At 55.7% G+C, this 27,298-nt stretch overlaps 3 protein-coding genes across 3 annotated transcripts; 1 reads left to right on the plus strand and 2 right to left on the minus strand.

Moving 5' to 3' along the window:
• Positions 1–1,192: 1,192 nt before the first annotated feature.
• Positions 1,193–13,845, minus strand: LOC34618710. Its single transcript, XM_026336547.1, has 14 exons — positions 13,763–13,845; positions 13,506–13,573; positions 11,695–12,682; positions 10,348–11,298; positions 9,808–10,129; positions 9,269–9,487; positions 8,457–9,029; positions 7,726–7,934; positions 6,487–7,308; positions 4,682–6,334; positions 3,470–4,483; positions 2,929–3,319; positions 1,823–2,644; positions 1,193–1,741 (listed from the first exon to the last, which is right to left on the minus strand). The coding sequence occupies exons 1-14, from the start codon at positions 13,843–13,845 to the stop codon at positions 1,193–1,195; spliced, it is 8,664 nt and encodes a 2,887-aa protein (XP_026192332.1).
• Positions 13,846–19,035: 5,190 nt separating this feature from the next.
• On the plus strand, positions 19,036–19,863 carry LOC34617921. Its single transcript, XM_026336544.1, has 2 exons — positions 19,036–19,278; positions 19,417–19,863. Exons 1-2 carry the CDS (start codon positions 19,063–19,065, stop codon positions 19,861–19,863), a joined length of 663 nt encoding a protein of 220 aa, XP_026192329.1. The 5' UTR covers positions 19,036–19,062.
• A 1,344-nt stretch (positions 19,864–21,207) lies between these two features.
• On the minus strand, positions 21,208–26,489 carry LOC34617920 (eukaryotic translation initiation factor 3 subunit E). The gene is made up of 11 exons (XM_026336548.1): positions 26,388–26,489; positions 25,771–26,031; positions 25,450–25,612; positions 24,920–25,116; positions 24,500–24,759; positions 23,595–23,700; positions 23,105–23,227; positions 22,279–22,415; positions 21,966–22,045; positions 21,651–21,839; positions 21,208–21,452 (listed from the first exon to the last, which is right to left on the minus strand). Exons 1-11 carry the CDS (start codon positions 26,487–26,489, stop codon positions 21,208–21,210), a joined length of 1,863 nt encoding a protein of 620 aa, XP_026192333.1.
• Between the last annotated feature and the right edge of the window lie 809 nt (positions 26,490–27,298).

Below are 27,298 nucleotides of genomic sequence, written 5' to 3' on the forward strand. Positions count from 1 at the left end.
TTCCCCGCTAGTTTCAAGGCTTTGATCCTTTGCGCTGACTGTAGCCTGTCACGTAGAGCCAGATGCTTCCGGTGGCAGCTTTCTTTTGGCAGTTGCGTGTTTGCGCGGCTGCCGCTCATTGGTCGGCAAGCTCTTACTTTAGGCTCCCTCCCCGCCTATCCATCGCCCTTGTGGAAACAAATGGGCTGTACCGGCACCTCTGCCTTGGGCAGTGTAGAAGCCTGCAGTTGCCCTGTCTATTGAGACTCCCTCCCTCCTTGTCACTGGCTGCAGCAACATGAAGGAAACACCATTCGGCTTTAGTGCCTGCTTCTTTAAAGGCTTCAATCCACCGCGTGTGTATTCTCCGCGGGAGCCGCAGGAGGTGGAAATTTGGAGGCATGGTCCTTCGAAGGCCACTGCACGCTCCCGCTGTGCAGCGAAAATGCAACACACGATGGCGCCTTGCTGCCTGAAGCCTTCGCCGCGGCTCCGCATCGGGGGGTTGCACAAAACGCTTACGGGGCAGACAGACACAGCTACTGCCCCTCCTGTCGCGAATGCCTCCTTCGCTCAGTTCAAGTGCGACGCCTCTAGCAGCTTTTGTAAGTAGCCCTCGGATGCCAAAGTGCCGGTCAGCATGTGTCCATATATATATATATATATATAAATACCTTCATGTATATATTAATAATTAATATTGGAGGTGCAACTGCGCAAGACACTCCTTGGTACCTTCGTATTTGGCGTGGATCAGCCTGTCACTAGCAGCTCGCATGAAGACCTATAGATGTATCTTGATCTGTGTCTCGATGTGGAAAATTCAAGTAGGCTAGGCCCCCCTTTTCACACACAGGAGGAGCAGCACGAAACGCATCCAACAGGGGCATGTACAGGGAGGCGGGATGGGGGGAGCGTGCCTCCAAAGCGATAGCTTTTACGCGCCTGGGTATATACATATATATATTATGTGCATTCATATTTACATATACACATAAGATCACTACAGTCTGCTGCATCCGTTTTGTCTGAAGCGGGCTAGCGGTGTTGGTCCGGGTAACGACTGTTTTGCCCGCGTAGTGGGGAAGACAGCACTTGCTAGCGGAGTGGATGTGCTCGGGCTGCAAGGCTTGAATCAGGCATTAAAGGAGCAGCTTTAGCAGGATTAAAAAAGAGGGCAAGCCGGCAGGCGCCCTCGCGAGAGCAGCCATTATCAGAACGCCGCCTCGAAGTCCTCGTCTGACTCTGCCGTGATGTCGGAAGTTTCCTCATCTCTTGCCCAATCAGAATCTCTGGGATCCTCTCCCTTTCGAATTCCGAACCTCCTGCGCTTCCGCCGACGACACGTCGGAGCAGAGGATTCTGCCTGGTGCAGCTGACGCCGTTTCTGCCAGCGTGGGCCCTTTCCTGCACCGCCCCCCCGCTGCTGCTGCACGTGCAGAGGTGCGGAGGCGAGGCGCTGCGCGTTGTCTTCCCAGAGACGCAACTCGCTCTCGAAGCAGACAGCTGCGTCCACCAGCTCCCGAATAAGGCGATCTCGCGTATCCTCCTGCGTGGGGGCAGCAGCCGCAGCAGCAGCTGCCGCGTCTGGAGCAGTTGAACTCGCCATGACAGCAGGATCGGTATCCAGAGCGACAATCGCAGCCCACAGGCTTCCGATCTTGGCGACAGCACGGCGCTGAGCTGCAGCTGCACTGTTGAAAAGGCTTTCCGCATTCGTCGCGTCATCGCCAAGTGCTCCGAGGAAACCAGCTGCACTGCTCTGCCAGGTTCGGCGCCGTGTAGCTGCTGCCATCCGCTTGCCTGAGGGTATTGCAGCAGCACATGCTGCTGCTGCTGCTGCTCGTGCTGCTGCTGCTGCACATCGGGAAGCCGCAACGGCCGTGCGCTTTGCGGATTCAGGAGCTGTCAGAATTTCTCCTCGCATCGGCGCTTCTTTGCAGCTCCTTTTTCCCCGGTTACTGCCGCTTCGAGGACTGGGCTGCTGCCGCTGCAATCCGCGAACGTGCTCCTGCTGCTCAGGGAATGCGCGACTTCCACTTCCTGCTAAATCGCCCGTGTCACTGGCACTGCTATCCAGCTCTTCGCGCGCAGCAGCAGCTGCCGATCCTGCGGAGTCGCTCTCCCCACCAGGCCTGTCGCTCACGCGGAAGCCTCGCAAAAGGGCAGCCCTCAACTGCGACGCAAAATATCCGCAGAAAGCAGCAGTCAGCGCAGCAACTTGCTGCTGGTGCTGCTGCTGGGCTGCATGCAGCAGCGCGTCGACTGCAGAGCCGCAGTCCACTGCAACCCCTCGCAGCGCTGCGGCTGCCGCTGCTGCTTCGGTAGGCCTCTTGATCGAGGCGAGCAGCACGTCTGCAGCAAGCCGCAGATGCAGCAGCGCTGCAAAGGCTGCTGGCAGCAGAGGCAGCAAGTGTGGCGAGGTTCGAGATAGCCACGGCGTCACAGCCGCGTCTGTGGCAATGCCAGCAAGCGAAGGGGGGAGGCCATCGATCCAGGCAGAAATGCATGCAGCCGTCGCCGCTGCGTCTGCTCCACTAGCTGCCGCATGCACTGCCCCCGAGCAAGAAGGCGGAAGACGCGCAGCCAGGCACGACAGGCCGTCTACGCTGATCAAGCGCCGCAGCGTTGCCACTATCCCGAGGTGCAACTCAGCGAAGGGAGACTGCGTAGCACACATCCAGGCAAAACAAAGTACAGAAAAAACGGATCTGCCCCTTGCCACGCACCGCCGCAGGTGTCCCTTGCAACAAAGAGCCAATAAAAAACCTCATCAATGTCGCTGGCAATACTGCAACAGCAGCACTGGCAGCAGCAAGAGCAGCATTGGCAGCAGCAACAGCAGCATTGGCAGCAGCAACAGCAGCATTGGCAGCAGCAACAGCAGCATTGGCAGCAGCAACATTGGCAGCAGCATATATATATATATATATTTATTTATTTATATACCCGTCGGGATGCCTTAGAGACACGCGTAAAAAGAGAAACGAAGGCTGTCACGGCTGCCGAGTCTGACTGCTCGAATGGCGCAAGCCTCAACGCGGCAAGTGGAGCTGTGCCCTCTTCTTGGAGCTGCAGGAGGTTGGGACTGCCGCTGCCGCATGTCGCATGCGCATGCGCCTCTCCTGCGTATGTGCTAGCTGCAACTCCGCGGTGTAAACACATCAGCGCTGCGCTGTCAAGGCATTCTTGCAGCCGGCCTGCAGCGGAGGGGGCAGCAGCGCTGCCGCTGAGAGTTTCTTTCAGCAGCAGAGAAGCAGCACGCGCCACCGTTTTGCTGCTGGAAAACAGGAGAGCAGCTGTCTGCGGCAGCATTTCGCTGTGATACACGAGACCCAGCCTGCAGAGCCAATAGCAGTCAGACGCAGAGACGCATGCGTGTGGCGGCTGCTGCAGCTGCTGCTAACGGGTGCATGCATGCGTTCCGTGATGCCTACGACTTGCTGCTGCCGCGGCAGTGTGCAAAAGCAGCGCCAGGAAGCGGCCTTACTGCTGCAACGTCCTCGTGAGAAGGAGGATGAGGGTAGCCGTGGTGCAGCTAACAGACGCCCACGCTGCCTGACGCCTCTGCCCCTGCAGCTGCTGCCTGGGAATGAGCACTTCCAGCAACGGTCCAACTTGTAATGCCAGTCCATGCAAGGCATCACACACACTAGACTGCGCCCCTGTTGCACTTGCAGTTGTGGCTGCACTTGCGTTCGCATTCGCAGTTGTAGCTGCTCCCGTTCCTGCCGCTTCGGTTGGTGCAGCCCAGGGAGTTCTTTCTTCGGAGGCTTTGCGGCGGCTTGGAGGCGTCTTATCTCGCGACAGCTGCTGATCCTCGTGTGCCTTCCGGTGGGGAAAAGGCCGCTGTAGGGAAGCGCTGGCGCTCGCGAAGCTGCGACGTCGACCAACGGTAGCCGCTTCCGCAGGGGCAGTAACGGCCGCTGCATGTCTTGCATCTGCAGATGATGCGTCCTCTCTTTGCAGCGCCTTGACGAGTCCATACAGCGCTTGAAGGGCAGCAGGCAAGTCTGTCGTGTCTACTCGCCCCACAGTCTTGTACGCCCTTCGCGGCTCGACTCTGGGCAGCTGGCTCGGACCTGCGGCAGTCGCGGCTGCTATTGCGGCAGTCAGACGCGCCGCTAGTCGGGGACTGCCAAGGAAGGAAGGAGCTGCCTGCAAGAAACAGCAAATGGACTGCCATGCCACAGCCGTCATTGCCCCTTTCTCTTGCAGCAGCGCCAACACGTCGCACAGCAAATGGAAGACACAGTGCTCGATGTCGAAGGTCTCCTTTGCGGCTGCGGCGGCTGCGGCAGCCGCAGCCGCGGATCTGCTATCCGTTGCATGCGCAGCCACACGCTGCATCAGCGAGGCGACGCAGGCCGTTGGCAGCAGTGCATCTCCGTCTACAGCAGCCGACCCTACACGTGCAAGCAAACACCAGCAGAGGCGGAAACAACGCAGTGAAAAAAGGCCACCCCACACAGGACAGACGTAAACAGGAGCAACAAAGAGCACCCTTCATCGATCCGCACACACAGACACATGTAGCACAGCACAGACACACATGGCACGACTAAAATCACCGGTGCAGCTCCAGTGGAAGGACGCTCCGTGAGAGGCACAAAGCTTCGCCTCACCCCTGGACGAAGTCAGCGTCGTTGGCGAAAGCTTCGGCTGCAGCGCGACTGCAGGAAAGGCAGACGCATGCTGCGGCTCTGCAGCCGCTGCTGCACCCCCCTGAGGCACCCTGTGCATGCGCAGGCCCGCAGCAAGACACGCAACTGCCCACGAAGCGAACTGAAGCGCTTGCAGCATCGAGACAAGGGGGGTCTTCTCAGCCTCGTGTTGCAGTTCACCGCGCTGCGAGGGATGATGGCGGTGCTGCTCCTGGTGCTGCAACTCGTGAATGCGATCCTTCATGGAATAGATGAGGGCCAGACTGACGGCGAACAAATCGAGAAGGCTATCACGCACGTCTTCCTGCTGCAGCTGTACAGACACTTGGCACAGCAGGCGGGTGCCTGCCTGCAGCAGCAGTGGGTCTGTCTCGAGGAGGACAAGCACAGCAGGCACGCACTGCAGCATCTCCTGCTGCATGGATTCGGAAGCGTTTCGGATGTGGTTGGCAGCAGCAGCGAGCAGTTCGATCTCCCCCAGGAGGCACGGACTGCTACTGCTGCTGCTGCTACTGCTGCTGCTGCTGGCGCTACTGCTGCTGCTGCTGCCGCTGTAGCAGCCGCCTTGCTGCAGCAGACTGGCGTGATTCCGGAGCATAACAGCGACATGGGGGACGAACTGCATGAGCCCACGTGGGCAGAAAGCCCCTAACTCCTCGGCTAGCTGCAACAAGGCGCTTCCTGGAGCGGCAGGCTTTAGCAGTGCATCGCCTTCCTGCTGCTGCCCCTTCCGTTGATCCTCTGTTTCCCCGAAGCAGCACTTCAGATACTCGTTGAGACACGCTTCCAGCAGCGTGGCTGCGAGGTCTTGTAGCGTCCGCTGCTGCAGCGCCTGCTGCTGCGACTGCAGCAAGTAGTGCACTCGCGGCAGCAGCAGCGGCACGAGTGAAGTCTCGAGGTGCTCCCTTGCCACTGCACATAATCCTGCAAGCAGTCGGACTGCCCTTCGCAAATTCAATGCGCTGAACGCACTGCATGCGCCTCGCGCTCGGGCAGCAGCAGAAGCAGCAAGAGGGGAGTTGCTGCAGTTCTCTGAGGACCTCCTGCCGGGGTGAGGAGGAGGTGTCTGCACGCGTGCAGCTACGCCTTCGTCGACGTCAGTATTAGGGGGCGCTTCTGCGTCGTGAGACTTGTTCACGAGGCAGGAGACAACGTCTGCAGCCAGAGCACCCGTTACAAAGGTCTTAGTTGCAGCGTGATCTGGTGTCGCACCAAGCGCCTCTATGAGAAGACTGCGGCAGCAGCGAGCTGTTTCCCCCAGAGGAGCAGCCGCTGCACAGCTGCGCGCAACCCGCAGCGCCTGTTGTCGCACCAAGGGAGCTGCATCCGACAGCACTGCATGTCGCAAGAAACGCAGCAAGCCGCCGACGCCTTCCAGCCAAGAAGCAAGCGCTGCTGCTGCTTCCGGCTGCTGCTGCACAGGCGCCTCGTGCTGATTGCCCTCTCTCCCCTGCAAGCCGCTGCAGGAGTCTCCAGCTGCTCCTTCCACTGCCGCTACTGTTGCTCTTGTTGCTGCTTTCTGCTGCTGCTGCAGCGCCGTGTCTAGCAATGCCAAAGCACGTTCGCGAACGCAGGGGGCAGAGTCTACAAGAGCCTGCGGCAGGAGGATCGAGATGCCATTGCCGCTGCTCAGTTGCAGCAATGAAGCTCTGCGCGTTGCGCATGCATGCAACACCCCAAGGGCTGCCCGCCTGCACCGCAGAAACAAATCACGAGCTGTTCGTCGAGCTGCAGCAAATGCGCTATCAGCGCGAGAAGCAAGGAGTTCAGACCAGCGCTGTGAGATGTCACCGTGCAGACTTTCGCCGCGCATGCAGCTGCACAGAAAGCCCCAAGAAATTACCTCACGGAAGCCCGCAAATCTCCCGACGCCACCTGCACGGCATGCAACAGCAACTCGCCAATCTGCTGCAACGCCGAGAGAGCAAAGGACCGCCATACAGTCATCACCAGCTTGTGCTGCTGCTGCTGCTGCTGCAGGAGGGAAGGGAGAAGCTCCTCTTGCCATGGTACGCTCAGATCGCTACCCATAACACCTGCAGCCGCACTGGCAATGCTCAGAGGGGTAATCAAACCAGCTGAGCCCGTCGCTGCAGCTTCCCACTCCAGATCTGTCACAACCTCCAACATGTCGCTGCTGGTGCTCCTGCTCGCATTGCTGCTGCTCCTGCTTGCATGGCTGCTGCTGCTCCTGCTTGCACTGCTGGTACCAGCGCCTCCAAGCAACCGCAAGAGACACGCCATCGCTGCTCGGCTGTGGAGAAGGAGCAAGCGTCCATGAGAGAGGCGCATCATGTCTGCTGCTGCAGCAGCAGCAGCTGAGCAAGTCACCTTGCAAGCCTCACCTCTATCGCGCCGTGCGTTGTTGCTGCGCTGCTCGACAGCCAGCTGTGCTGCAAGAGGCCCTCTGCTCGCGTCGGCTTGCATAAGGAGGAGACAGTGGGAGATGAGCGGCTCGTCTAAGACGTAGAGAAGCAGGGAACTATCGCCTGCGCAGCTCGCCGCTGCGACTGCCCCTGCTGCCATGGTAGGGGGGGGCAGAGCTGTTGCAGCCGAAAGCCATGCGGATGGCTTCATTCTGTCAAAAGCCTCTCCAAGGCACAGCGCAACTGTCCGTCGCAGTTCACAGCCTGCACAAATCCACGTTGTTGCTGCTGATGCTGATTTTGCTGCTGATGCTGATATTGCTGCTGATGCTGATATTGCTGCTGATGCTGATATTGCTGCTGATGCTGATGTTGCTGCTGATGTTGTTTTTGCTGCTGTTTTTGCCGCTTCGTGCAAATGCCTCAGCGTTTGAGGGCCGCACTTGGTGCTAAGCCCCTTGGACGTCGCGCAGTCGCAGCAGCAAATCTCCGGCTGTTGTTGTGTGCATGCAGCAGTTGGAGTCGCTTGAGGCATTTTCTGGAGAGCAGACGCATCAGCCGCCGAGCGCTGCTTAGCTCGCACCCCCCCTCGCTGCTGCTCTGCTTGCCGACAGCGATTACGACATCGTGGGGGGGGCACACTGCCCGCTGCTGCCGAATCGGACTGCAGGCTACTTAGCGGTTCTGTCTCCAGCTGTTGCATCTGCCGCAGTCGCAGCGGAAATAGCGGCGGCAGCTCTGGCATAGCCTCTGCAAAGACTGCAGGCACAACTTCCGAGAGCAGAGACAGCAGGACTGTCTGCTGATGCTGATGCATGCCGTCCGAAGCAGCAGACGCATCCTTTCCCAACAAGCGAGCCAACATCGCCAAACCACAAGCGCGAAGCAGCAGGAGAGAAGCAGGCAACGCCGGTGACAGAGTGAGCTGCGGATGACACACAACAGAAGCAGACTCATGTAGCTTCCCATATTCCTCCCACGAATTTGCAGGTACACTCTCTTTCTCCCTTTTTCTTCTCTTTCTTTCTTTTTCTCTCTCTCACTCTCTTTCTTTCTCCCTCAATCTATACCTTCCCTCTCTGTCTCTCTGTCCTCTCTCTCTCTCTCTCTTTCTTTCTCCCTCAATCTATACCTTTCCCTCTCTTTCTTTCTTTTTCTCTCTTTCGCTCTCTTTCTTTCTCCCTCAATCTATACCTTTCCCTCTCTGTCTTTCTTTCTTTCTTTTTCTCTCTCTCACTCTCTTTCTCTCTCCCTCAATCTATACCTTTCCCTCTCTGTCTTTCTGTCCTTCTTTTTCTCTCTCTCACTCTCTTTTTTTCTCCCTCAATCTATACCTTTCCCTCTCTCTCTCTATATATATAATTTCCTCCTTCTGCAGCCGTGAAGCATGGAGTGCAAGGGCAGCAACACCAAGGATTACACGCAGGCAACAGCCAGCGAGACTTACTCGCGCGAGATCGGCGATAATCCGCCGCACCGCACGTACGCAGCCTGCAGAAGGCCGCGTGGCGGAAAGCAGCACGAGCTGTTGCTGCTGCTGCTGTTGCTGCTGCTGCTGTTGCTGCTTACAGTGCAGCTCTTCGCCAAGTGCAATGGAGAGTAGCTGGCGAGCGATTTTCTTGGCTGCCGTGGACGCGGCAGCCGCTGCTGCAGCTACGCCGTGTGGCTGCTGTTTCTGCTGTTTCTCAGGAGGCTCTAAGTGTGGGGCTGTGTCGGGTGCCTCATACAGGTGTCTGTACACCGCGCCTGGCAGGCACATGGCTTGCAGCAGCCGCGGCAGCAGCAGAGCCAGAGGATGCATGCCAGCTGACGCGACAGCTTCCGCAGTGCAGAGAGGCTGCCGTCCCACAGCCTCTCCACCGTCGTGCTCAGTCGCTGCAGCCGCAGCGGCAGCAACCGCCCCTGCATGTCGGCTGCCTCCCCGCTGCACGCATGCGTCGCCACTGGCTGGTGACGCCAAGGAGTGCTGCAGCAGTCCCTCAATCACGCAGTCGTGAAGCTGCGGGACGAACTGAAACAGCTGCACCACACACCCCGCCCACAGCAGCAGCACACCGCCACACAGCAGTCCGATCGCAAACGCAAGAATTGACATAGGCAGACCAGCTGCACCCTACCTGCGATGAAAAGCCTCGCAGCTCGAGCAACACGCCAGATGCAGGAGGAGGGGGCAAGATGCCTCCGGCAGAAAACAGCCACAAGCCACCGTCCGGGAGCAGTTTGATCGTTTCAGATCGAAAAAAAAAAACGAGGCCTCACCAGCAGCAACAGATCTTCTGCCGAACGCCAGAGCAGCACGCATGCAGTCGCCTGTGCAGGCAAGGCTCGTACAGCCGAAATATAACACAGTCCAGCAGCAATGAGATGGAGATCTTCTAAACTAAAGAGCGCGGGTTTCTGAAATGCCACGGCAGCACTCCACAGACAGCGCAGTCCCTCAAGGAAGCGCTGCATCGCAGAAGCAGCAACTGCTGCTGCTGCTGCTCTTGCGGCAACGCTGCCACGCGCCTGCTTCTCCTCGACCCCACAATCTGCAGGCAGCAGCAACGCAGCAACACACGAGGCAGCTGCAAATCCCCACACCGCCAACGCATGCCACAGCCAAGGCAGCAGCACAACTCGCTGCTGCTTCTGACGCTGCCGACAGTCGTTAGTGGGAGGAGAGGGGAAGGGAAGAAGGGGGGTTCTTTTTGGCTACTATGGGTTTTCCGAGTAGGAACACTCAGCAAAGACAGCACCACCAGCATGCGCGCTGCAACAAGCGCGGGAAAAAGTCAACTCCCTTTGGAATTTCACACCTCGCAGCACAACAACGAGCCACTGGCAAAAGAAGAATCAATATACTGACCAAGCTGCTGAGATAGCAGGGGGACGAGCGTGTCTCTGCAGTGGCGCTTAACGCAGGCAGCTACTGTCGACGTCCAAGAGGCGTCACCGCCCTGCTGCCGCTGCTGAAACTGCTGCTGCTGAAACTGCTGAGGCTGCTGAAGCTGCTGCTGAAACTGCTGAGACTGCTGAAGCTCTATATCAGAAGCCGTATCCACTCCTAGCGTTATAAGGGCAGCCTCCACGTAAAGGGCTACGGCAGCGCAGCCGCACAGCGCAGCGAAAACGTCAACGCTGTGTCTGCTGCTGTCGGTGTGGCTGCTGCTCCTCCTATTGCTGGTGCTGCTTCTCCTCCTATTGCTGGTGCTGCATGCATGGACAAACAAAACGCCGCAGAAGCCATGCTGCACGGCAATTTCAAGTCACACAGCAGCATGCACAGGCAAGCCTCGCTCGCTGCAGCAATCACACAGGCGGCCTTATTGCATGCGCGCTGGAAAGCGGTTGCTCACCTTAGGGGCTTTAGAGGCGGCAGGGAGCGTCTACCGCGTTTGTCTTGGAGCTCGGGAGTTTTCATGGCCAAGACGAGCAACTGCTGCGGTGTCTGCGGCTGTTGTGTCTGCTGTTGCTGCTCCTTCTGCTGATGCAGTGTCTGCTGCTGCTGCTCGAAGCTCCAGGCAAGCAGCTGGTGTAGACGCGCCGTGGTCGCACTGCGCGTGCTAAGAAGAGCACTCACTGTTTCGCTGTAACCGTCACTTATCTGCAACAGGCAGCAGTTCTGCTGCTGCTGCTGCAGACGCAGCTGCTCCAACAGCGGCTGCGTCGCTGACAGCCTTCCAACGACTGCCGCAGAATCGTCGGCGGAAGGAGGTGTGAGGTCTGCAGCACGATGAGACCACTGCCTTAGAAGCGCAACCAGCTGCTGCATCTGCTGCTCGTCTGAATCAAACACTGCGGATGCAAGCTCACCGCTGCTGCCCTCTCCTTTGGCCTTGTTGCCAGCCGCTGCTGCTTCTGCTGCTCTGTTTGATGCTGCTGCGTTCCTCGCCTCCTGGGCAAGACGTGGCGCTACATCCTCTAAGGGCTCCTCTATGCCGTCATCTGCGTTTGCCACCACTGCAGCAGCAGCAGTAGCAACAAGTGGTGCGTCTCCATGGCCTCTTTCGTGTGGATGCAATTTCTTGCGTTGCTGGCTCTGGAGCCGTTGACAACCCTGCCGTCGCTGTTGCTGTTGCGGATATCTGTTCTCCTCATCATCGTCACTGCTATTACTGCTGCTGCTGCTATTATTACCGTTGCCTTTTTTCTTTTCGGTGGCTTTGCTTTCGCTGCGGCCAAGACACTCGACTGTCTGAGATCGCCCCTGCAATCGGCTGCTGCGCCTGCACCACTCCTGCGGAGGAGCTTCTGCCTCCGTCACTGCTGCTGGCGTTGCTGCCGCTAGCTCCGGCATAGTTCTGTGGCTATAAGGGGCCACTCTTCGTCTGCATTTCTTGGCAGGGAGGTGCTGCTTCTGATGCAGTTTGCGCGTCGTTCTGCAGCCTTGCTGCCGAGCTGTCTTGTCGGAGCAGACGTGGTTCTTCTTCTCAAGAACTGTCTCCTGCGGAGGGTGCTGGGGAGACGACTCCTGCTCTAAGCCCTTAACAGGGGTGTGGCGAGGAGCAGGCTGCACAGTCGCATGCATTTCCGCAGCAGCAACTACGCGCTGCGCCTGGCAGGAGGCCTCCTCGCTGTCTGCTGCTTCTGCTGCTGTCGCTAGCTGCGTTGCTCCGAGCTGCTCTCCCTCCTGCCCACCACAAGAGAAGTCTCCCTCATAGCACTGCTGCTGCGTGCGGGGAGGGCTGAGTGCCTGCTCCTGCAGAAACTGCGCCTGTGGGCATTTCTGCCGCTGCACCTGGCGCTTCACAAGGGACGTCAGCCTGCAGCGCTCTCTCTCGACCGCTGCGATCTGGTAATGCAGCAACGACTGCTCCTCGCGGATCTCCCTGCTGGCAGCTGCAAGCAACTTGGCGTAGACCTCTGAAGGTAGCAGAAGATGCTGCGTCGACTGGTGCGTCAGTTGTTGGCGCTGCTGCTTCTCGAGGAGCGCACTGAGCAGACGCTGCGGAAGCGGCCGCTGGTGAAGGTGCTGCTGCTGCAGCAGCTTCAACACGACTCCAGGATGAGTCTCGAGCAGCTGCATCAACTGCGAACTTTCCAGCAGTATCTGCCTTGTCGGCGGCTGCTGGTATAACAGCATGACCAACTGCTGCACATGCTGCAACTGCAACTTTTGCTCCTGCAACTGCCGTGCACCCCATGACATAATGGCAAGCGCGCTTAATTGCTGAACAGCAGGTTCTACCTGATTCTCTGCCTGCAGCTCTGTGAAGGAAGCAGCATCACCCCACAGCCCCTCCGCTGGAGGTGTACCTGCTGCAGCTGAGGCTTCGGCAGCAGCTCCCGAAACGGCAGGAAGTAGAGCAGAAGCTACCGCTGCAAGGTACGACGCTGCGTGCTGCTTCGCGATGCGCGAGGCTTCCGAGGGAGCAACAACACACCCTGCTGAATCTTGTGTAGAGCTTTCTCTGCCCTTGTTTGCTGCCTGTTTGAAAGAATCAGGGGCACCCGGCAACGCTGTCGCTGTTGCCAAGGATGTTAGTGTTTCAGAGGCAGCGAACCCCTGAAGCAGCAGCTGCCGCTGTACCAAGTGCAAGGCGAGATCCACTTGCTGCTGGCAACCGATGTTGCGGAGCTGCAATTGTAGAAACTGCTGCTCTCGGAGGCGCTGCTGCTCTACATGCTGCTGTTGCCTCTTCGTGGCTAGGTTCCCGTCATGCTGACTCCCTGGTGACTGTACACTTGCAGCTACAGTGGACCAACACTGGGGAGGCAGCTGCAGCTGCTGCCCCGGCTGGTGCTGTACGGACTGCTCATGATGCTTCTGCTTCAAGGTGTCCGCCCTTGTTTCCTGCTGCATCTCTTGGAGCTGGGAAAGAGCCAGTTGAGGTAAAGAATCGGATTTCTTATGCTCGTTGGGTGGCTGCTGCTCCTGCTGTTGCTGCAAGTGAAGCGCATGCTGCAGCTGTTGATAGTGTGGTTCAACTTCCTGCGAAGGGATGACGGGCTGAAAGAGCAGGTCATGCTTCAGCCGCTGCAGCAGCCGCAGGCGCTGCTGCAGCTGCTGCAGCGGAGCGCGCTGCCTTTCGTGATTCTTCATGACATCCGGAAAGAAAAAAAAGGGTGAACGAGCCCTTACGGACACTAGAGGTGCTCTGGAATTCCTTGGGGTTTGTGCAGAACCTGAAGGACCCGAGGGTGTGGTGCGTCATCGGAGAGGCCACAAAGCCTCTGGAATCAAGCAAAGTAGCTGAGTAAAAGACACAAAGCGTTGCTAACAGAAGGTAGAGCTGCCCTCATCCCCGAGGAGGTCACTTCGGGGTAGAACTATGGCTGCTGGACGCTGCACACAAATGAAGACGCCAAATAGGACAAGACAGGAGTGTGGACTAGAACTTTATCTATACAATACTGAAATAATGAAATAAGCAACACTCGAGGAACACACAGCCACAACCCACTTTAGGCCCCAGTACACAACCCCTCTGTAACACCCACCCACCACTCCTTGGCGCCAGTGGGCTAAGAGGGCCGGTGCGCATGTCCCAGTCCCCCGGATTCTATTCACTACCTGATGCCGTTTGCCATAATTTCATTTCTCCCGCAGTTTGAGCGTTCCATAGCGACCCTCCACGAGGGCTACAACAGGCGCCTTTGGGCGAACACTAGAGAGCCAGGACTATGGAGCTGCATCCAGGAAAACGAAGCGCTGATGAAGGGTGGAGCTCTCAAAGAGAGTGAGGAGGTCGTAAACAAACAATGCATGGAAGGTCCCTTAAAACAACAGAACCTGCATGCAGACACACTTGAGACAAGGACGGTCCTTACCCCATGAAGGCTGTAGATCCCAATCCTACTAGATCAAGCCTATGGAAAGCTGTCGCATAAACCGCTTCTGCTGCTTCCCCCATAGGTCTCTCTATTTGGGCCTGCGGCCGTGAAGCATGCACCAAAATTCATGATGGCCGTGCATGAACGTGGACTGGCTGCAAGGTAGATATGTGCATTATGAAAGTATGCGAAGGACGGATGCACAATACAGATATGCTGTACTAATGCTAACAAGGGCACTAGTACGCCGCGCTCGTTATTAAAAAAATTTGGGGAGTAATTTGAAGCTTCACTGCAGGCTTGGCATCCGATGAAGCGGTGCAGCTAAGGCAGTACCCATGGGGCTTCCTAAAGCACGCTGGTTCTCACAAGCTCCTACATGCCAGCTGGCAAATGGGTAACGGATAACTCTGAAGGAAATCCTAAATCCCCACAGGTTTTCGTATGGCGATCGCTGCTGTTTCAACAGGCACTGGAGCCTGATGCTGGTGCCGCTGTTCAAAAGCACACAATGAGGGCAAGGCATGTGCACATCACCCGTGATGCTTTTTGTTAGCTTGCGCTGGTCTATTTATCCAGTATAGGCTGATATAGGTTGCATTGAGACTATATGAGAGAGCAATTTTACATTAAAAGCAGAATAGTAAGGCCGGCGTTGCGAGCTCAGCTACATGTAGACACTTTCCACTATAATAATTAGGTTTAATTGAGAACTGGTGAAGGTTTAACCGTATGGCCTGTGTCTTCTTGTATCATTTGTATTGCGGACTAGCGTGGACCCAAAACAATGAGAAACAACTTTGTATGCATGTGCACTATACTGTGCAGCTAGCTCTAAAATCACTGACTCCATAGAGGGTGCTACTACGCTTACTTTCGCTGTCTCGCTTCCTTCATGTTGGGATCCTAAGGGTCGCGGGCAGGGGAAGGGAGTAGCTCTTCTGGGACTGCTGAATAACAGTTTATTCTTTATATTGAGAATGGAGCGTAATTTCCCCTTGTGAAGACTTTGGATGGGGCATTACATATGAAACAACTTGTATGCTGGTTGTTCCTGCTAGAATAGTGTTCATTCATTTTCCCACCTAGATCTTTCACCTTGCTGGCGCAACGAGAGCAAGTGCGCCCACCCAGCAAAAGACGTAAACTGCTGCCTTGAGATTTACTTCCACAGCTTGTGAATATATTCGTGATTCAGTGAGGCGAAGAATTCTTATTTAGATACATCTCTGGCTCCTAACTTCGCACAGAGGCAGCACCAAGTGCACGTTACAACTCTCTCAGCCGGGAACACTACTTTCTAAGTGAAGGGGTTGAGCCACTGCAGTCAGGCTCTGAGAATCCTTTGGGTTTCGCCACCCCCTCCATGCAGTAGAAGGAATTTGCAGCCCCTACAGCATCAAGAACCATATTGTCTGTTGATCCATAACACCGATTACCCCTTTCCCCTGCTATAGAGACACTGGATGCCTCAAGGATTCAGGCTAAGATTTTTTGTCCGCAGTTTACCAGACGCAAGAAAAATTTCAGTATCTATTCAATTGGAGGCGAGACCCAACTGACCTCTCTGGGAACTGGGCATCGTAACGTGCCCCTCCCTGTTTCGTTTGCCCTTCTTTTTCCCCCCTTCTTCTTCCTTTCTGTATCTCTGACTCGGCACCTGAAGCTTCTCTTTGGTGCTTTCTCTGTACCACTCTGTAAGGTCGCGAGCGGCAGCAGGCCGCCTTTGTAATCTTTCACTTAGGTAGGGCTCGTCCTGAAGATTAGCCTATAGCTTGGTGGATGCCCGTGTTGTTAGTGACGCCTGCCTTTCCACATCACAGGGTGCGCAGGCAAAGGCGGAAGTAAGGAGGAAGATGCAGAAACGCGCTAGTGGTAAAGCAGTCATGAAGAAGCAGAAACGTCTTTTAATCACGTTCTCGTTGGTCCCGCTTTGCCCGGCACTTTATCCGATTCTATTCCGATTCCACGCCACAACCAGTGCCTGCCGCGCGTGTCAGGAAAAACTATCCGCAGAGAGAAAGAGCAATGGTTTGTGGTAAGCAGGGTAATGATCGAAATTGCTTATGCTTCTGCTGCTGCCACAGCTGCAGCGATACGCTCACGTATCATTTGGACTTACAAGTTTGATGCAGTGACGCCTCGTAAAATCTCCTCGTGAAGACTTCTGGTTCAGCTGGGGAGCCGTTGTACCCTATTCTACGAAAGATGTGACTCCATAAAACTCAGCTCTTTCCCTCGCTCTTTGAAATTTAAATGCTCTGTATATGCATCACTCCTCCAGCCACAAAAGGCAGGAGCGTGCTGTAGCTTCGTTTCCGGTGCTGCCGTTTCCCTGGGGCGGACCGCCGGACACTCTCCAGTCCGCTAACACATGCTGATTTCCAACAAGTTTGTTTGTGCGCTCACAGTGACACACTGTGCTCTTGTGAAGGTTGGATTTAATTCCTACTTCTTTCCATCCATCCACTCTTACTCAGCATTAGATCATGGAAGGTATAATCTCCTGCAGTTCAGTGCCAAGCTGATAATGTTTGTTTTGATTCCTAGAATGATTGTATGTGGCTCTACGAAACAGTACGATTCTGGGGTTCTAGAACTGGCTACATCGATTTCGATATTGGCTATTTTAGGACGTTCTATTTTCGTTGTGAACATCTTTGCTTGCCATCTGTCGCCACACACCACCTGCATGGCTTGGTTTAGCCTGGTGAAGCGTTGTTCTTTCTGTACGCCGCAGATGGAAGACTGACCTTCTGGCTTACGTGTTCTTTCTGATAAACATTATAGTTGCAAAATACTTTAGATACGCGGACTCAGCAAACCCTTCTAAACTCCCGCAAAGTTGGTCCCTTGTCACCCCTTTGCTAGCTTAAACCCTTCAGTTCTGCTTTCAATACAGACGGCTTTGTAGGTATATTAAAGCCTCTTTTTTGGTTGGGTAGGGACACCTAAATGAGTATACGAGCTTCTCTTTTATAAGGCAAAGGAAGGAAGCAACCCTTACACATAAGGTCCATAAAGGCCCCATGCTGAACGTTTCTATGCAATACACCGTCCCCCTGAGAGAGGCTTTACACGATTCGGTGCACGCCAAGCGCTAAAACCATCCGCCGTGGAGGTAGTGCAAAGCACAGAGTATCCGCACATACTGTTTCCTTGCCATCACATTCCAGGCTGTCCTTGCGGCTACCCCAGGACGCCATCTGAATGCTTTCTATCAAAAAAATCTGAATGCGCGAGCTTTTCTCCACCGAAAAGATGCCACCGGAGAATCTAGAACAGCTTCGTGGCTGAAATATCCTCCTTGCCTACAGTACGTATTCTTCACTGGCCTAGGAGTGATTGTTTAGAATTGCAGCGGCTCAGGCACCAGTCATTACTGCGAATTGTGCCTGAAGGGTGCGAGCTCACAGGTAAAGCAGCTCTTGCTCCACAAACCAGTTTCGCGGCTCGCAAAACTTGCAGGTAGCGCTAGCAACCCATCGTTTTGACTGTAGCAGTCTCCGGAGGCACACAGCTAGAAGATAGTGAGCCCCAATGCATTCAACCACTGGGTAAAGGGGAGAAATAGCAAAGCTCCGAAGAAGTAATAAGAATGTTCTGTAGGGTCGTGACCTAAAGGGAACAAAGACAGCTGGGGTGCATTGAGGTGTAGGGTCGTGGACTCAGCTACAAGTAAACACTATCTAATATGCTACAAACTTTAGAAGTAAGAGTTGGCGAAGAACGGGCCAGCATGCTTTGTCTGTTCGTTTATCTGGCTTATTGCAGAGCACTGCTCGCTCGATACAATAAGACGCACAGTTGTGTGCGTGCACAATGTTCGTTGCGTGCAACTAGCTCTGAGTGCGCGACATCTTTTCAGGGTAAGGCTATGCATACCGTGGCTCTTACTCTCTCCTCATGTAGGAATCCTGAGGATCGAGGGCAGGGCACGGTTTGCCTCTACGTAGACCGTAGATGTGGAGTTCTACGTGCAGCCTTTGAGCACTCTAGACAATTGCGCGCGTTCGTGAATACGCAACTAAGTGGGTTTGCACTGACCCCTGAAGGTATGTTTTCCTCAGTGAAGTCTGGACGAAAGGGAAAGGATAAGGCGAACAGCCAGAGCGTAGCAAGGAGCTGCTTAAGTAGTGTACCGATGGATCTCCTATAAAGCAAAGATCCGAATGATTGATCACGCTAAAATCCAATTTACACAGGTCATTGACCAAGTGCCTTCACCGTGCAGACTCGAATTCCCACAGGCAACCGCCGGAGAGAGCCACATAGAAATGGAAAAGACCTGGGTGGCTCTTGACCCGTTACATTAGGAGGAGAAAAAGTCCGTGGGAGCCGATTTACTGAGTATGATACATCGAGCTCACGAATGTTTGTGTTTACGAGAAAGCGTGAAGAAGACCAGCCCCGAGTAACGGAGGAACGCATGCAACGCGTGGTGTACGTGCTATGAAACTTCCACTGTCTCCTACGTACCCCTTAATGGGTATTTGAATCCAAAAGCACTGGGTTCAGACATACGGATTTCGCAGCACAGAGTAAACAGCAGGCTATTCTTGGAAGCGGCCCATCCATTGACGACCCCAGAGGTTCAAAAACACTATCCACCTGCATGCCCAGGCCGTTCTACTCGGCAGTCCCATCTCCGTTCTAAGCGCTTCTGCCCTTGTCACGTGAGCTGCGCCTCCGTGCATTTTATATTCGACAACCGAGCGGTGATGCTCCAGTAAGGACTATTTCAACTAAGGGCCATCCTGGTACGGCGCCTGGCTCTGGAGAGAGCCCTTTGCCCCTCCCCTGCGCTATGCGAGCTTAAAGAGCTAAATTACCATTTATTTCATAGGCCTCAGCTACGGAGAGGGAAGAGAATCGAGCATTTCCGCAAAAACGCCATGGCGGGGTTGGAGGCCACTTTGAGTGCCTGTGGTCGTTGGAGACAGAGGGGCTCCCGAGGACCCCCCGTGCTCCGCTTTTTCTCAGGTTTGCCGAAGCAGCCTCTATCAACAAGAGGAAGAAAAGCCATGCAGGCGCCGCGGCAGCACACGTTTCCGCTGCAGCAGCAGCAGCAGCAACTAAGAAGCACGGGGTTGCCTGCCCATTCGACGCCTCTGCACAGGCTTTGGTTCGAAACTGCATCGCGCGCTCGATACAGCTCAAGTGTAGCTCCGGCAGCAGGCGCAGTGGAAGAGACTTCAGCAGCAGCAACGGCCGCAGAGGTCCCCCCGACAGAAGCTTCAGGAGCACCAACGGAAGCAGATCCCCCGTATACGTTCAAATCCGCCGCGCACAGAGACATGGTCGTCCTAATGACGCGGTTACACCTTCAGGATTTGCTGCTACAGCGTTTTGGGCGCCTGCGAACGGCAGAGTGCGAGCTGTTGCGCAAAGTCACAGGCACTCCCCGGCTGCTACTGCTGTGGGCAGAGTTGCTGGTGCAGGAGAACCCCGCGAATCCACCAGCCAACGCCTACTTTGTTCCTCCTCAGCTGTACGCCCTCCCAGAAGTCAAGGTAAGCCTTGGAAGGGGGCGTAACAAAATAGTCGCGTTCCCAGCACAAGCGGCAGGGACTAGCCCGTCTGCAGGTGGAGAACTGTCCGTTGCTCCTCACAGTATTTCGAGTTGCCTTGTGCCGATGTTGTTCGCACAGGCTTTGCTGCGAAAAGACAAGGCTTTGCGGTGGTTGATGCAACGTATTGATCCAAAGGGGCGAGGAGGGCCGTGTGACGCTACTAAGGACTGTGTCCCCTCCCCGCATTTCCCCTCTGTACTCTTACAGCAGGTTCCACAGTTCCCCTACGAACCACAGCAATTGGAGATGATGAGAGACTCGTATGGCTTGCTCAAGTGGCCCTTCAAGCCGGTGAAGGGAGCAGCAGAGGCAGCAGCTGCTGCTGCTGCCAGCACTGCTGCACCCCCGCCAATATCAGAGGCTGAGCCAACGCCCGAAGGCGTTGCTGCTGCTGTAGCGGCTGTAGCTGCTGCAGTCGATAGGGGAGACGTCCAGCGCGCGAAGAGCAAGGTGCTCACACACTGCAGCTCCGACGTTCTCTACGCTCCAGATGAAACCGAAACAGGCGCTTACGTGTGGCACTGAGGGCACCGCGGTGCATCTTCGCATCCCCCAGCAACTTCATTCTCGTGATAAGTGACCACGGGATTTGTTGCTGCACGCTCGTCCTTGCAAAGGGACCTCGGAGCCTCGCAATCTCCCGCTAGAAGGGTTCCTTGCTCATTGCGGCTGCACTCGCTCTCCCCGTGACCGCTAGTTTCGAGTTTTTTCATTTCATTCTGTACCGCGCGCAGTGCGGCGCCTCGGCTGTGATGCCGCTTTGCAATAAATCCCCGGCACCCCCTGCCAGTGGGCGAGCAGGTAGCAGGAACAGGAGTAGCTGCACCAAAATCCGCTGTACACGCAACCAACCCCGCAGCTGTCGATACACCCAACTGCAGTATGTAGCTTTAGTAGCACAAGAGCAAGGGGCGGCGCCTCTGATATAAGGCCGCGCGGCTCTGACGTCTCCACGTGGACTCGAGAGCGTAACAAAGGCGGCCCACCGAGCTATTCCCCCCCCAAGCCACATGCAACTCCCGACTCGAACGCAATCTATCTAGCATTCCATTAGCAATCGCCGAAAAGGGGGCACCTCCGCCTCGACGCCCTCCACATTGAGGCTTCGCGGACCCCAGTATAGCCTATTTGAATTAGCTCTGTAGACTGCGGTGAAGTGTAGGTCGTGCCACGCGACTAGGGTTGCCTGACTGCCTTGGTCCTTCCGAGCAGGGTTGTATTCTAACGTACACCTTGGGGAAGCACAGCTATGATTCTCTGCTTGCTCTTTGTTGCTCTCTCCACAAGGAACTGCCTGTACGCTCAACCTTGTTCCTTCAACGAAAACTATGGGAAACGCCTCTTCACCTCCGAGAGGCCCCTGAGTCTCTGTCAGCTGCCTGAGACTCCCACGGCATACCATTGCCCTAACTCAGGCATAGACAAGCGCCACGAGCTGCTGCTCTCCTTTCGCAGCCAGTTGCTCCCCCCGCAACACCCCCCCTCCTCCGCCCTTTTCATTTGTGAAATTTTTCAAAGACGCGACACTGCACGCAGCTCCCACCAGACGCGCCGCAGCGGACTCCCGGAGCCTGAGCTCTCTGCTGTTTGGCCTAAGGAATCTGCCGAGAAATCCAAGTGCAAATAACCTGCGACCCAAGAGAGCGCGTACGCTCAGTCCTGAGAGCAACAGGAACATGCACACACGGAAACAGACGACAAAGGAGAGTGTGTGCCTGCCTGCCTGTCTGTCTGTCTGTCTGTCTCGCTCGCTTGCACCACGTGGCTGCGCAGCCTCCTCGAGCTGCGTTAATGTTCTTTTGCCGGGGGCCCCCCTCCCCGCGCGCTGCGCTGCAACGACCGGCCTCATTCCTGCCCTCCAGCTTCCCTTTAAAGAGGGCGCATGCGTTGAGTGGCTACAGCGAGACCGACCATGAAAGCTGAAGCTGTAAGCGGGGAAATCTTCTGCGTCTCAAGGCCACGTTGGGGTCCTCCCTTGGAGCTTCCTCGACCTCCCCTGAAGTTGAAACCTCCAGTGACGACGTTCTGTCCAGCAGGCCCTCTGTAAAAGCCCTCACGACCTCCTTCCCCGACTCCACGAATCCACCCTCGTCCACGACCACGCCCCCTACCGCCTGCGTGAGCAGCGAAGCGCACAAGACACAAGCAAGGCTTGCGAGAGCTCCGCGCGTCTACAAACGGGCGCCGATACAGCCGGGGCCTCTCCTCACGCGCATGCGCTAAGCGCTACCCTTGCCGAATGCGAAGGGACAGACACAGGCGGGTGACTCTGCAGAGCGACACGGATCGCAGAGGTTTTCTGGGGGCAGCACCCGGGGAGCGCGACGCACTGCGAGAAGCGTTCGGCTCGTCGTCTCGACTGTATCCAGGTCGTCCCAAGTTTTGAATGAGAAGACTCGTGCGCATGCAAAGGTTCCGAGTCTTGTCCGTCACTAGTTGGTACAGACTAGGGGGGCTTCCCGCCATCTGCACACGATTTTTCTCGCTGTCAATGCGTGCCTCTGCAGACACCACGCACGCAGCGTGCGCCACAACACCGCGAAAACATCACGCAGGGGGCGCAGCAGCTCATCTCTGTAGCAACGGCAGCAACAGCGAGGACACAAGTCACCCCACTAAGGCCCCACCCAGTCGAGCATGCAAGATGAGGTTGACAATCCACCGCTCCGCGGCTTCGGGGACCATGTTGACTTTCTTGGCGATCATCCTGCAGCGCGACAACAGGTCAAAAAAGCGCAACAGAGATGGGGGGTCTTCATGCCTCCAAAATCATCACCTTACAAACTTGGCAGCGAGACACCCTGGCGCCGTCACAATGTGGACAGAGCTTGTTTCTTTGCAAAGGCGTTTATGCCTCCGCAAAAAAACAGATCCTGAGAACCCCCAGGAACGCCAAGAGACTCCGGCGCACAGGCATGGCAGGCAACTCAACGGACGCACTCTACGTTGATCCGCTTGTGGATGCGGCAGTATGTCTCGAAGATGAGAAGCCTTGCGTGCTCGTTGACTGCCCCCCTCAGTGGTTCCAGGAAGAAGTCCGTCTCGCACAGCTGTGCGCAGCAAGGGACACGAATATTCTTGCATGCGCGTGAAATTCCGCACATCTAAAGCCTAGAAATGCAAGCCAGACACCCTCCATGCACGAGAAATTCTGCCCATCTAAAGCCTGGAAAGGCAAGGCCGACACCCTCCATGCACGAGAAATTCTGCCCATCTAAAGCCTAGAAATGCCAGGCAGACATCCTCCATGCACGAGAAATTCTGCCCATCTAAATCCTAGAAAGGCCATGCAGACATCCTCCATGCACGAGAAATTCTGCCCATTTAAAGCCTAGAAATGCAAGCCAGACACCCTCCATGCACGAGAAATTCTGCCCATCTAAAGCCTAGAAATGCCAGGCAGACACCCTCCATGCACGAGAAATTCCGCACATCTAAAGCCTAGAAATGCAAGCCAGACACCCTCCATGCACGAGAAATTCTAAGCCTAGAAATGCCAGGCAGACATCCTCCATGCACGAGAAATTCCGCACATCTAAAGCCTAGAAATGCCAGGCAGACACCCTCCATGCACGAGAAATTCTGCACATCTAAATCCTAGAAATGCAAGCCAGACACCCTCCATGCACGAGAAATTCCGCACATCTAAATCCTGGAAATGCAAGCCAGACACCCTCCATGCACGCGCAGAGACGTGCCCTAGCAACTCAATCGAGCAAGACCACCCCTTGGCACCCCAATAAATCCTCGGAAGAAGGCATCGCGCGGCACGAACCTCCGAAATGCTGGTGATGTGCTTCTGAGCCTCGTCAAAGTTGAACTCCAAGAAGAGCGCCTCCAGAAGAGATGTAAATGCGTCGGTGTACTTGTTTTTCGTATGTCCAATGGCCTAAGATCACGCATACGCACTCCTGTTGCCGCAGAAGCTTGTAAGCCTGCGACTGCGCAAAAAAGTCGAATTCAAGTGCCTAATACCCCCCCTTCTCCACACACACACAGGCCTTAGGACGATTTCGTCCGCGTGCACAGGCGCGAGAATAGTCAGCAGCAAAAACGGCAACACAACCCGCGCAAGCGCCCTCTGTTCTCGCAATTTCCTGCTCTAAAACGCTGCCTCCTGTGATCTGCCTGCGTCTTCTTCTGTGCCTCGCCCGGAAAGTCGCGAGTTGTACCGAGGACGCTTAACACGCGACTCTTCGGCTTTTGGAGGCAGACCTCGTGTGTCGCCGCAGTTCGCATCGCACAGACGCGCTTACCCCGACGATGGCTTGGAAGTGATCCTTTCTCTTGCGATTCATAGTCGCGTAGACAGCGTAGTAGCGCAGCAAGTGAGGACACAGCAGGTGCACGCACGTTAGATTGCTGCAATCGCAAGTCTCAAGAAGAAGAAAAAGGCGAGAGTCAAACCCTCACACCTGCGCAGCCTGCCCTGGAGAGAAAAGCCGCCGCTGTTCCCCAAGCACTTCGCCTCTTCGACAGCCAGCTGGCAGTCTATGCGGCGTTGACAAAAGTGCTGCCCCTTCCACGCACAGAAGAGAGAGAGAGAAATAGAGAGACAAAGACAGAGAGAGAGATAGAGAGACAAAGACAGAGAGAGAGATAGAGAGACAAAGAGACGGAGAGAGAAATAGAGAGACAAAGACCGAGAGAGAGATAGAGAGACAAAGAGAGGAAGAGAGAAATAGAGAGACAAAGAGAGGGAGAGAGAGATAGAGAGACAAAGAGAGGGAGAGAGAAATAGAGAGACAAAGAGAGGGAGAGAGAAATAGAGAGACAAAGACAGAGAGAGAGATAGAGAGACAAAGAGAGGGAGAGAGAAATAGAGAGACAAAGACAGAGAGAGAGATAGAGAGACAAAGAGAGGGAGAGAGAAATAGAGAGACAAAGACAGAGAGAGATAGAGAGACAAAGAGAGGGAGAGAGAAATAGAGAGACAAAGACAGAGAGAGAGAAATAGAGAGACAAAGAGAGGGAGAGAGAAATAGAGAGACAAACACAGAGAGAGACAGACAGACAGAGAGAGAGCTTGCAGCGTGCCTAGCATGCGTCTCCTCGCGCAGAGTGGCGTGTATCCAGAGCACCCTGCTGACGCTATATGTGAAGCCGAGAGGCAACAACAGCAACGGCAATAGCAATAGCAACAGCAACAGCAGCACCTCACCGTTCCTGCACAACCCAATCCAGCAATGCCGACCAGGCTTGATTTCTGCAAGACTGTCCCTTGGCGTATGTGAGGAGCAGATAGTACCGCAAAAGGAGCCACATAGCCCAGTGAAGCAGCCACGCCCTCTGCTGAAGTTGTTGCTCGCGCGAGAAGATCTTGCTCATAGGCGTCGCAGGTCCAATGCCTGCGGCTGCCTTCGAGGCTGCAGCCTGTGAGTGATCCAGAATATCCGCCAGACGCAGAATACACCGAGCTGCCTGCGGAGCGCAGCAAGGGAAGCGCAACCATTCACAGTAAATCAGCAGTCTCTGTGCTGTGGCTCCCCCTACGCGACTGGATTGAATCGCAGCAGGGGGTGGGCACCCGCTGCAATTCAATAAAGCGCTTCACAAAATACAACGGAGCTGTCGAACGCACTCCATGAGCCTCGATGGCTCCAAGGGCCTTCTCCTTGCCGTCCTCCCCCTCCTGCAGCTGCTGCAAAAGCGCTTCCTCGCTTTCCGCCGTCGTTGGCTGCCCCTTCGAGATGTCGCCTGCAGGGTCCGACACTGTCAGCAACAAAATGCAGCAGCAAATACCCCACACGCATGACACGGGGGTTTGCATGTCTCCACCTGCGAAAGACGCAAGCACGCAGAACCGCAGAAGCAAGCGCCTTTTTTCACGAGAGTTCTCCTAGGAGCGGGGGAAGGGGGGAAGAAGCCCGTGCCTCATTTTGTTGACGGCGGCTAGGCATTAGCCCGCAGTCACGCTACACGCCACGCATGCAGCTAGGCTTTCATTCAGTGCGTCGAAAAGCACAGCGGAATTTCCGGCTGCAGAGGCGCTTTTTGGCGCAAGCCGCCTTTTTTCGCAACACGCCGTTTCGACACAGGGAAGGTGCGAGCTGCCTAGCAGGAAGGAAGCAGCCGCTCGCAGAAGCAGAAAGCGGGGAGTGACGGCCTCACTGTCGCTCGTGAGCTCTGAAAGCGTATTCAGGTAGAAATCCAAATGATGCAGCGCCTTCTTGTAGTCTCCCAAAGAAAAAGCCACGCGGGCCAGACGCACCGGCACCATCTCTACCCGAGGAATCTCCGCCAAGTTCGGAGCCATACTGCCCTCTTCGCGATTCTGCGGAAGGCAGGTGACAGCGCAAAAATCGAGGGCAAGAAACACACACGCACTGTAGCTACAGCATCTGCAGTAAGAAACCGAAGATTAGGCTGCCTCTGCATGCCCTAGAAAGCAGTAATAGGCGGAAAGGGGGGGGCGCAGGCATGGTATCGGACCTGGTAGTGCCACTGCAGAATATCCCTCAGTCGTTTCCTTTCGAGCTGGTTTCCAATCCTCCTTTGTTGCTCGCCCTTGAAAGCCTGGAGCGCTTCCTCTAGAGCTGCAGCCTGCTGCTCCCACTGCTGAATCTGTGCCTCCGGCTCTTCAGACTTTCCGCCTTGCTCCTCCACCAGCTCCCGCAACCGCTGGGCAATGCCCTCGGGTGTCTTGGGAAGAATAGACTCCAGCAGATCATCGCAGCTCTTCTCCTCTAGCAGCTGCAGTCGCACAAGTGCAGCAGCAGCAGCACACAGCAATGAACAGGCTGCCTACCAAAGGATTCTGACGGACGGGCAATCGCGCCACCTGAAGACTCGGGTACGCCAGAGCCGTGCAGGTACACCCCCCCATTCCCGTCATCATCGTGTTGCAGCGCTGAGTACATGCTGCTGCCAGCTAAGAATACAGCAGAGGCCCCTGTGCCTTGAAGACCTTCTGGCACGCTGTCGGCTGCTGTATAGGCAGTGCCCGTCATGGACGAAGTGGTGAAGCATTTAGGGGGTTTTCCGATCCGCAGGTGTCGCGACAGGGTGCCTCCTGCACAGCACAGGGAGGTCCTATCAGGAAGGCTCACTTGTTGCGAGCGCAGCCACTGAATGACAGGAACTGCCATATGCGGCTCCCAGAAGGGTGCCATGCGGCGCACAAGCGCCAAATTCTCCTGAGTAGGTCCCATCTTCGCTCGTCAGTATTTGACAGCCAGGTGTATGTACACCTGGCCACGGCTGCTGCTTCCTCCTGTCGTAGATGCGCTGGCTGTTTTCTCGACGAAAGCAACCACAGGCTCGGCGGACAGGGGATCCTCGCGGGCGCAGACCGTGAAGAGCGCCGAGAGAAAAAGCAGCAAATACCCTGTATATCGAAAATGAGAGGGAGAGATCTCAATGGTGGCCGCTCCTTGGTGCTGCTGCTCACGCGCCAGAACAGTTGATGCGCGTGTGTGGGGTAGAGGGCTGAGTCGGGAGGAAGCAGCAGACGGCTATAAAACACATTCAGCAAGCTCGTCTTCAAGCCAAGAACTCTCCTACTGGAAGTACAACATCCACGAGGCCCCGATAGACAACGGCCGCTTCCCCGCGGAGTCGCAGTTTACTCTCACAGGACCCCGGTGCATGCGGCAGCAGCCACCACTGTATAGGGCTGTCTTTTAGCGTTGCTGCTTCGATATTTTGCTTGGGTACAAGTTGTCATCCCCTTTTCACATTTTTTCGGGAACAGGCATACAAGTCTCTTGGACAGGAGCGATGGAGTGGACACATGCTTGGCCGCTGCCTAGTGACTCTTCCACCCAAAATAAGGTCGCTGCCACCTTACAGCACCACGACTGCAGAATGGTGTGTCTAAAGCGTATTGGCAAGAAAGGCACCTCAGGTTTTTAATCGTTGATGCCCCTTCAAATAATTAGGGGAAGCATGAGAAGCTGTTCCCTAATTTGCAAAAGATTCGCGGAGCGTTCCTCCTGCACCATACTTCGCTGCCCGCACT

This window comes from Cyclospora cayetanensis, unplaced genomic scaffold (genome assembly GCF_002999335.1).
Source record: "Cyclospora cayetanensis isolate NF1_C8 unplaced genomic scaffold, CcayRef3 CcayRef3_contig_133, whole genome shotgun sequence".
Lineage (NCBI taxonomy): Eukaryota > Apicomplexa > Conoidasida > Eucoccidiorida > Eimeriidae > Cyclospora > Cyclospora cayetanensis.

Bases quoted from the DNA above. Each gene is read 5' to 3' on its own strand.
- LOC34618710 (XM_026336547.1), bottom strand. From the start codon at position 13,845: ATGGGGGAAGCAGCAGAAGCGGTTTATGCGACAGCTTTCCATAGGCTT. The intron at 7,309-7,725 runs GCGACTGCGGCA...ATCAGCAGCAAA, and splicing joins CTGCCGCCGCTATTTCCGCT to ATCAGCATCAGCAGCAACAA. The intron at 2,645-2,928 runs GTATATAAATAA...TGTGCTACGCAG, and splicing joins TCTCTAAGGCATCCCGACGG to TCTCCCTTCGCTGAGTTGCA.
- LOC34617921 (XM_026336544.1), top strand. From the start codon at position 19,063: ATGGTCGTCCTAATGACGCGGTTACACCTTCAGGATTTGCTGCTACAG. The intron at 19,279-19,416 runs GTAAGCCTTGGA...TTGTTCGCACAG, and splicing joins ACGCCCTCCCAGAAGTCAAG to GCTTTGCTGCGAAAAGACAA.
- LOC34617920 (XM_026336548.1), bottom strand. From the start codon at position 26,489: ATGGGACCTACTCAGGAGAATTTGGCGCTTGTGCGCCGCATGGCACCC. The intron at 23,701-24,499 runs GTGAGGTGCTGC...TTGCGATTGCAG, and splicing joins GATTGGGTTGTGCAGGAACG to CAATCTAACGTGCGTGCACC. The intron at 22,416-23,104 runs GCGCGATGCCTT...CGCGCATGCAAG, and splicing joins GCATTTCGGAGGTTCGTGCC to AATATTCGTGTCCCTTGCTG.